Here is a 10,631-nt window from a genome sequence, read left to right on the forward strand (position 1 = left end):
CCACTGCTGCACCTACCTCTGTGTCGTCATTAAGTATACTATCCATCTACATTCTATACCTGTGGTGCATTTTAGTTTTGCAGTTTGCTGACACAGTGACCACCAGTATATATAGCAGTACGGTACGGAAGGCCACTGCTGTACCTACCTCTGTGTCGTCATTAAGTATACTATCCATCTACATTCTATACCTGTGGTGCATTTTAGTTTTGCAGTTTGCTGACACAGTGACCACCAGTATACTATATATAGCAGTACGGTACGGAAGGCCACTGCTGTACCTACCTCTGTGTCGTCATTAAATATACTATCCATCTACATTCTATACCTGTGGTGCATTTTAGTTTTGCAGTTTGCTGACACAGTGACCACCAGTATACTATATATAGCAGTACGGTACAGAAGGCCACTGCTGTACCTACCTCTGTGTCATCATTAAGTATACTATCCATCTACATTCTATACCTGTGGTGCATTTTAGTTTTGCAGTTTGCTGACACAGTGACCACCAGTATATATAGCAGTACGGTACGGAAGGCCACTGCTGTACCTACCTCTGTGTCGTCATTAAGTATACTATCCATCTACATTCTATACCTGTGGTGCATTTTAGTTTTGCAGTTTGCTGACACAGTGACCACCAGTATACTATATATAGCAGTACGGTACGGAAGGCCACTGCTGTACCTACCTCTGTGTCGTCATTTTATCCATCTACATTCTATACCTGTGGTGCATTTTAGTTTTGCAGTTTGCTGATACAGTGACCACCAGTATACTATATATAGCAGTATGGTACGGAAGGCCACTGCTGTACCTACCTCTGTGTCGTCATTAAGTATACTATCCATCTACATTCTATACCTGTGGTGCATTTTAGTTTTGCAGTTTGCTGACACAGTGACCACCAGTATACTATATATAGAAGTACGGTACTTAAGGCCACTGCTGTACCTACCTCTGTGTCGTCATTAAGTATACTATCCATCTACATTCTATACCTGTGGTGCATTTTAGTTTTGCAGTTTGCTGACACAGTGACCACCAGTATAATATATATAGCAGTACGGTACGGAAGGCCACTGCTGTACCTACCTCTGTGTCGTCAAGTATACTATCCATCCATACCTGTGGTGCATTTCAGTTTTGCACAGTTTGCTGACCACCAGTATATAATATATAACATTACGGTACAGTAGGCCACTGCTCTACCTACCTCTGTGTCGTCAAGTATACTAGCTTAGTCACACAGCGACCTTGGTGCGCCTCTTTTTTTCTTTGCATCATGTGCTGTTTGGGGACTATTTTTTTTGAAGTGCCATCCTGCCTGACACTGCAGTGCCACTCCTAGATGGGCCAGGTGTTTGTGTCGGCCACTTGTGTCGCTTAGCTTAGTCACACAGCGACCTTGGTGCGCCTCTTTTTTTCTTTGCATCATGTGCTGTTTGGGGACTATTTTTTTGAAGTGCCATCCTGTCTGACATTGCAGTGCCACTCCTAGATGGGCCAGGTGTTTGTGTCGGCCACTTGTGTCGCTTATGTAACCATGTATTAATAAAATAAATAATATATGTGGTAGTAAATGAAATTGAAATAATTCTGGTTTTGTGTATAGAATCCCTAAAGTATAGATCGTTTAGAAATATAGAATAAAAAATAGGTAAAATCTAGGTGGAATGTGTATATATATATATGTATGTAAATAATGTATATGTGCATTTATGTAGGGGTTGTTTAAGGGAATATTGCAAGAGCTGTGTATTATATTATAAAGATAATAATAATAAAAGGTATACAGCTATCATTGGGGATCACTTATGCTGCCTGAGGAGTGTATTTCACTCATGCAGTTTATATGGTCTCATGTAGTTTGGATGGTGGGTTTGTGACGGTAAGACAGCTGTCTCACACTGATGCGAGGCAGAAGTAATATCCTGCAGGGCGACAGAGCGCATCGCGAGCCACTATAGTGATAGCCTGCAGGGCGGGAAGGACGGGTCCCTCGAGCCGCCAGCCGGACCGCGAGCCAGAAGTAATACCCTGCAGGGCGGCAGAGCACATCGCGAGCCGCTATAGTAATAGCCTGCAGGGCGGGAAGGACAGGGTCCCTCGAGCCGCTAGCCGGACCGCAAGCCGCTGGAGGAGATTACGCGCTGATTGGCAGCAAGGGGGAAAAAAGGACCAATAGAAGCCTGCCGGTCAGCGCGAGATACATAGTGAAGAGAATAAAAGTGGGTCTTTTCCGCTATTAGTCAGTCTGCAGTTCCATCGGTCAGCGCGCAGTACTTGGATGCTTCTCTGCCATAGAGCTATAATATTGGCAGAGGACAGCTCCAGGACTGAGGCCAGCACCGAATAAGCCAGTGTAGGTGCATTGATGGGTGGTGCTGTTGAGGTCTCTCCGCTGCTATCACTCATATAAGCTGTAAACACGAGTGAGCAGAGGGAGAAGACTGAAATGGTCACTTATTGATGTTTGCCTAGGGGGTTATATAGCGCTCCATATGCTGTGTCTGCTGCTGCTATTGAGCTGTAACAGTGGGCAGTAGATAGGCTTATGGCGCTGCCCCTCCTATACACATAAGAGCTTGGCACATAGAGAGTGTTTCTGCCTCCTGCTAACACCTGCTGTAAACATTGGACAGGTGTGCGGAGCACTCTTTGATGTATTGCCCAGGAGAGTGAGTTTGCCACAGACTGTGATTGTAGCTGAGCCAGGCAGCTGAGGTACCAAGCTGTGTGAAAAAAGTCGAGGGAGAGAGAAAGAGAGCAGTAATTCCAGTGCAGCTTCACGTATGACAGAGCCCAAGGACAGAGAGGTCAAGGAGCACAACTAGTCGTGGAGTGGTGAGAAAAAAAAAACCTTGCACTCACCATTTATTGCACTATTAGACACTTATTCAAAAGGAACATTGACTTTTTATCATGTTATAGCATGATAACTAACTGAATATAGTGCAAGGAAAGATATAGACTGTCTACATATTTTATTTCATTGCAAGTACTGAAATATTTATCTCAAGAACACGCATATACCAAGAGGACTATTAGTATATTGCATGAGCAAGAGAGAGTTATCAAGGGTGTACCAGTATATAGACTATTAAGAACTGAAATACCAGAAATCACCCAACGGAGGGAGATATATTAAGTATCATACCGTCTGGTTAAACAAAGTAACTTTAAGTACTGGGAACACTGCCAGACTGTTTATATAAATTGGATACAAAGGTAAAGGATACAATAGTGAAACCTGATCTATCAGGCGAAGTGGAGGAAATTACCCAGTGGAGGGAGATAAACTAACTTGCATCATACAGTCTGGTTAAACAAAGTAACTTTAAATACTGGGATCACTGTCAGACTGGTTACATAAATTGGATACAGAGAAAAAGGATACAATAGTGAAACATAAACTGTCAGGCAAAGTAAAAGTAATTTACCTAGTGGAAACCTCCCTGACAGCAGAAAGAAAGATACACAATTAATATATATATAAGAATTCAGTCAACATTTTATTTTCACTAAAACAAGGAAAAGATTCAGCACAGATATTGATTCCGATTAAAGCAGCATAAAGCATTCCGGATACATCATTATAGTCATTCTGCATAAAAGATATTGCGAACTGTCAGAAAGTGAATGTGTTTATAATTCCTAGAGCACTCATCAGATTAACGTTGTATATGTTCATAATATGTTGTATTAATATGCAAAATATATATTTATTCCTAATGTCGCTATTATAACAAATGTATGTATAATATAGGTAAAGTGTGTCATGCATGACAGTTAGTAGTGTAATCCAGGTGTACACCTAGGAATAATTTTTATATAATTTGCCTAGGCATATACGGTAGCTACCAAAAGGTAAATTTTTTTGTATTGCATGCAGGTGAAACTGTATAGGCAATGAGGGTAGGATTAGAGGAGAACGTCTAGCTTATTAATTTAGATTTTCTTGTTATATTACAAATTTTTATAGTATTATACCGCTATAACTATTAAAGTTATCTTTTTAAAAGTAAGCAGTGAGTAGAACGTTAATATTATTTATTAAATGGGAATATTATCATTACCAGCTGACCCAAGCCAGCTTAATAAATAATAATAAATAACATCTGAGTTAAGCTTGGGTGGAGGCATTGAGTATAAATAGTGAAACTGTGCTTAACACATTATTAGTACGTAACAAAAAAAAGGGTTACATAGTGGAGGCACTGCTGAGATCCCAATAAATAGGAGTACCCCCTATTGTACCAGCTTAGACTAAAAGGTAGTCAGTATGGAAAATATAACAGGAAAAGATATTTTCCTTTGGAGTCAACAGAAAGGGAAAGACCCTCGTAAATGTATAGCTGTAGTGGGAAACTTCTCAGCTTTCGCTGATGCAGATGTTATTTCCCAAATAGGTACTCTATTTGGTGTAATACAACCCCAAGTGATTGATAAATGGAGAGGGGAATTGGGAGTGGTATGCGCCATTTTAATAGAGAATAAAAATGAATTAGACCCTAATTTGATTCCTGCAATGATGATGGCAGATAGAGATACTGGTAGACGTTGGAGCATTATTATGCCTGCAGTAAGTGAGGGTGATGATAGAATCACAGAAGCATCTGCAGGAGATATTAATGTAGAACAAAGAGAGAATAGTGGGAATAGTGCTGAGGGAGTAGAAGATAATAATACTCCAGTAAATACAAATGAGGAAAAATTAGGAACCCAATTTGAGACTATAGTGGACAGAGTTGTCACGCAGTTAGAACGTTGGCACTATGAAGGAAGTTACCGTAGATTAAGAGTGTTTTCAGGGATGCAGCCTGTACCTCAAGGGGAGGAAACATATGAGGTATGGAAAGAAGCTGCCGTTCAGCAAACGGAAGAGTGGCAATGTCCCGATCACATAAAATGTCAGAGAGTGGTAGAAAGTTTGCTGGGCCCAGCAATGGGAGTAATCCAAGCAGCAAGGAGAAGTAATCCGAAAGCCACCCTTGAAACGTACTTTGAGGCATTAGATTATGCATATGGAACATTAGAGGATGTAGGGGACTTAATATCCAGGTTACACCATACATTTCAAGAGACCGGAGAGAAGTTAAGTACGTATCTGTTCCGGTTAGACAGATTGTTATATAAGATAATAGAAAAAGGGGGAATGAAGAAAACAGAAGTAGATGAGAACAGGGTGAAACAGTTATTGAGAGGGGCATTAACTAAAGATCCGATTGCACAAAAGTTGAGGTGCTCAGAGATAAGTAAAACCCCTCCAACTTTCAATGAATTAATGAAAGAAATTAAAATGGAGGAAACAATGATTGATATGCGGGAACGCACAGTCAAGAAAGTAAAAGTAGTATGTCCCATTGTGGAGAGTAATACATTAGAGGAGAGAATTTGTAAAATGATTGAAGAACAGAATAAAAAGATAGACCAATTCATATCTTCACAGAGTAGATCAAATGCACCTCAAAGTAATACTAAAATAACATATCCTCCATTGCGAGGTATGGGAAGGGGGTATAGATATAGACAAAGAGGCTGTTTTACATGTGGAGACTTAGGACACAGAGCTGCAGAATGTAGTCAAAGTCTAGAAAACCAAACAAATACTGATCAGGTCACGGAAAGGGGAAACGGAAGAGGGCGGCCTGTGACCCCCGCACTGGCCCCCTAGATATCAACGCAAATGCAATGGGGAATTCATGGTGGAATGGAGTATTGCCAGAAGGTATATTAGGACCCATCCCATTAACAGAGGCTAGGATTAATGGACACCCCTGCAAGGTACTGTTAGATAGCGGTTCACAAGTGTCTATCATATTTGAACCATGGTATAGAGATAAGTTATCAGGGGTACCAATAAAACCATTAACTGGACTCGTGATATGGGGATTAAGTACAGAAAGGTATCCATACCTAGGATACATAGAGACAGAAATTGAATTTATAAATGAGTCCAGTAGAGACACAGTGTTAATACCATTCATTGCACTTATATGCCCTGAGTTACCACAGGGAGGATGTTTCAATAATTGTAGGAACGAATACACAATTGTATGGTGCTCTTATGGAATGGTGCAGTAGTAAAGAATCACAGCGCCCTGTGACCACATCTGTTACACTTGTACAATCTGGTGGTGAGGAAATAGGGGATGAATTTAACAGGTGTTTTGATGGGAGTAGTATATCAGAAGAAGAAAAACATAAATTGATTCAAAGCCTGAAAGAGAAAGAAGGGGTATATTCTATGGGAGAATGGGATTTGGGCAGAGTAAAAGGGGTAGAACATCAAATAAAATTAACAAATGATACTCCATTCAGAGAAAGATCCCGCCGAATTGCCCCTGCAGATTTTGAAGATGTACGAACTCATTTAAAAGGACTAGTAGAAAACCAAGTTATTATTGAATCTAAGAGTTCCTATGCATCGCCAATAGTAATCGCACGAAAGAAAAGTGGAAAGCTTCGAATGTGTGTAGATTATAGGACTCTTAATCAACGAACAGTACCGGATCAATATGTGGTTCCTAAAATAGATGAAGCCTTAGACTGTCTTCAGGGAAGCTGTTGGTTTTCAGTATTAGATCTTCGTAACGGATTTTATCAAATTCCTATGTGTTCAAAGGATAGAGAAAAAACAGCTTTTATCTGTCCATTAGGATTTTTTGAATTTTTGAGCATGCCCCAGGGAATTAAAGGTGCTCCAGCTACTTTTCAAAGAACAATGGACAAAATTATTGGGGATATGAACTACAGAGAAGTCATTGTATATTTAGATGATATTATAGTGTTTGGTAACAACTTGGAAGAGCATAATAGCAGATTGTTGAAAGTACTGGATAGATTAAAGGAAGGGGGATTGAAATTATCTCTTGATAAATGCAGGATGTGTCAATCCTCTGTTAAATACCTGGGGCATATTGTAAGCAAAGATGGAGTGTCCACAGACCCATCTAAAGTTGAGGCCGTGAACAAATGGCCACGACCTACAAAATTGAAGGAATTAAGATCATATTTGGGATTTTGTGGATATTACAGAAGGTTTGTACCAAATTACTCTAAAATAGCCAAACCTTTAACTGATCTAACTAAGGGATATCCTAACAAACAAAGTAAAAGGGTGAAAGGGAAAATAGAACATGATAAATTTAAATTCAAAGTGAATGATTTATTCGGAGACAGGTGGACACCTGCATGTGAAGAAGCATTTATGAATCTAAAGAAGTGTTTAACGAATGCCCCCATATTGGCCTATGCTGATCCCAAATTACCATACGTGGTACATGTGGATGCTTCACTAGAAGGGATAGGAGGGGTATTGTACCAAAAATGTTCTGATGAACTTAGGCCTGTGTCATTTGCTAGTCGAGGGTTGTCTAAAAGTGAGAGGAGGTATCCAACCCACAAGTTGGAGTTTCTGGCCCTAAAATGGTGCATTGTGGAGAAATTCCATGACTATCTATATGGAGTCACGTTTGAGGTGCATACGGACAATAATCCCCTCACTTATGTTAAAACCACTGCCAAATTAGACGCCACGGGTCATCGTTGGTTAGCGGCTTTGGCACTATATGATTTCAATTTAAAATACCGTCCTGGCATAAATAATATTGATGCTGATAGTTTATCAAGAATCCCAGGCCAAGTAGTAGAAGAAATCCAGAGTGAAGAGTGGGTAGAAGTACCAGCTGGGGATATAAAAGGCATATGTAGAGAAATTTGTGTCATACAAAATGCAATGCCTAAACATGAAGGATATATATATATGTTAGGAGCAAAATCAAATGTATTGCCTTTATCCTACTGTTGGATAAGTCAAATGGAAATGGAGGGGTTACCAAAAATTAGACAACAACAAATGAGAAGGGAACAGTATCAAGATCCTCAAATAAAGTATGCAATTTCTCAATTAAATGGCAAAAGTTGTACAAGACAATTGGGTGAGAGTAAGAAAGACAGAGATCTGTTATATAGACAACGAAAGAATTTGGGGCCAGATGTATTAACTTGGAGACAGCATAAGGAAGTGATAAACCAGTGATATGTGCAAGGTGATAAAGGCACCAGCCAATCAGATCCAATATGTAAATTAACAGTTAGGATCTGATTGGCTGGTGCCTTTATCACCTTGCACATATCACTGGTTTATCACTTCCTTATGCCGTCTCCAGGTTAATACATCTGCCCCTTGATTATTAAAGATGGGTTGTTATATAGACAAAAACAGAAGTTTGGAAAGCGAGAAGGATACCAACTAGTACTACCTAAGAAATTCAGAGGAATGGTGTTACAAGCCTTACATGACAAACATGGTCATTTAGGGAGCGAAAAAACCGCAGTATTGGTAACAGACAGATTTTATTGGCCTGGAGTAGAAAAGGATGTTGAGAATTACTGTAAAACATGTGGGAATTGTATTGCTCGAAAGACTCTTCCCACAAAAGGGGCCCCATTAGTTACTATTCACAGTAGTGGACCTATGGATTTAGTCTGTATGGACTATTTGACTTTAGAGGTAGAACCAGAAAAGAAATGTCATATATTGGTGGTAACAGACCATTTTACACGTTACGCACAAGCATACGTAACACCTAATCAGAAAGCGATAACGGTGGCGAATACTTTGTGGGAGAAATTTTTTATTCACTATGGATTACCCAACAGATTACATTCAGATCAGGGAAGGGAGTTTGAAAGTAAACTAATAGAAGAACTGTGTAACTGTTGTGGGGTTGCAAAGTCTCGAACCACCCCATATCACCCGCAAGGAAATCCCCAACCAGAGAGATTTAATAGAACTTTACTTAACATGTTGGGAACATTGAACCCTTTTGATAAGTGGCATTGGAAAAGACATATTAATCGATTAGTTCATGCGTACAATTGTACCAGAAATGAGACAACAGGTCATTCACCTTACTACTTAATGTTCGGAAGGGAAGCAAAACTCCCGATAGACGTCAGTCTAGGGGTAACTCCCACTAAGAAATCACCTATCTCCCACACTAAGTATGTAGAAAAGTTGCGTCAAGAACTAGATCAAGCATATAAATTAGCAACACAAATTGCTAGTAAACTGGAAAAGAAAAATAAAATACGTTATGATAGGAACCTAAGAGATGTAGAATTAGTTCCTGGAGATCGGGTATTGTTGAGACAGCTCGGGGTTAATAGGAAATTTAAAATTTTAAATAGATGGAGAGAAGACCCTTTCATAGTAGTTGAAAAGTTTGTGGATTTACCTGTGTACAAAATAAAACCTGAGTCAGGAGAAGGTGTACTCCTTACATATCATAGACAACATCTATTACCAATAGGAAGAGAGGTACGCTTGGATGGCTGTAGAGAGGACATTAGTAGAGTTATTTCAAAAGAAAGTAGTGAAATGAATAGAGTAACATATGAACCAGAAAGTGAAATAGAAGAAGAAGATGTAGGGTATGGGTGTTATTACAAAGATATTGATACTACTTTCAATGATGTAATCAAACTGCCAAATAATGAGATGCAATCTGAATGTATTCAAGAGAATGAAGTTGACAGGGATAGACAGGAAAACTATCAAGAGCATAGTCTTAGAGACATCTCACAATTAGAAAATGTGGAAGAAAGGGAAGAAGAGGAAGATATATTTTTAGATTGTGAAACTGAATCACAATCACAACTCAGTAATATGGAGGTAATACATGAAGAGAGGACGAGGGAGCGTCCGAAAAGGGTGCGGCATCCACCTTTAATCCTTACATATGACCAGTTGGGATGGCCCACTGAGGTTCCTAGGAATACATGGCATTAAAATGTTATTCTAATAAAATTGGTGATCTTGGTTTAAAAAAAAAAAAAAAAAGTTCTTTTAGTTTAAAGATCACCAGAGGGAGAGTGTAACCATGTATTAATAAAATAAATAATATATGTGGTAGTAAATGAAATTGAAATAATTCTGGTTTTGTGTATAGAATCCCTAAAGTATAGATCGTTTAGAAATATAGAATAAAAAATAGGTAAAATCTAGGTGGAATGTGTATATATATATATATATATATATGTATGTAAATAATGTATATGTGCATTTATGTAGCGGTTGTTTAAGGGAATATTGCAAGAACTGTGTATTATATTATAAAGATAATAATAATAAAAGGTATACAGCTATCATTGGGGATCACTTATGCTGCCTGAGGAGTGTATTTCACTCATGCAGTTTATATGGTCTCATGTAGTTTGGATGGTGGGTTTGTGACGGTAAGACAGCTGTCTCACACTGATGCGAGGCAGAAGTAATATCCTGCAGGGCGACAGAGCGCATCGCGAGCCACTATAGTGATAGCCTGCAGGGCGGGAAGGACGGGTCCCTCGAGCCGCCAGCCGGACCGCGAGCCAGAAGTAATACCCTGCAGGGCGGCAGAGCACATCGCGAGCCGCTATAGTAATAGCCTGCAGGGCGGGAAGGACAGGGTCCCTCGAGCCGCTAGCCGGACCGCGAGCCGCTGGAGGAGATTACGCGCTGATTGGCAGCATGGGGGAAAAAAGGACCAATAGAAGCCTGCCGGTCAGCGCGAGATACATAGTGAAGAGAATAAAAGTGGGTCTTTTCCGCTATTAGTCAGTCTGCAGTTCCATCGGTCAGC

The 10,631-nt window shown here is 39.8% G+C and overlaps 1 protein-coding gene across 1 annotated transcript; it reads left to right on the forward strand.

Moving 5' to 3' along the window:
• The first annotated feature begins 4,285 nt into the window (after positions 1–4,285).
• Positions 4,286–5,677, forward strand: LOC134910888 (paraneoplastic antigen Ma2-like). Its single transcript, XM_063919275.1, has one exon. It carries the CDS (start codon positions 4,286–4,288, stop codon positions 5,675–5,677), a length of 1,392 nt encoding a protein of 463 aa, XP_063775345.1.
• Positions 5,678–10,631: the final 4,954 nt, after the last annotated feature.

The sequence above is a fragment of the Pseudophryne corroboree genome, chromosome 4, assembly GCF_028390025.1.
Source record: "Pseudophryne corroboree isolate aPseCor3 chromosome 4, aPseCor3.hap2, whole genome shotgun sequence".
Taxonomy (NCBI): Eukaryota; Metazoa; Chordata; class Amphibia; order Anura; family Myobatrachidae; genus Pseudophryne; species Pseudophryne corroboree.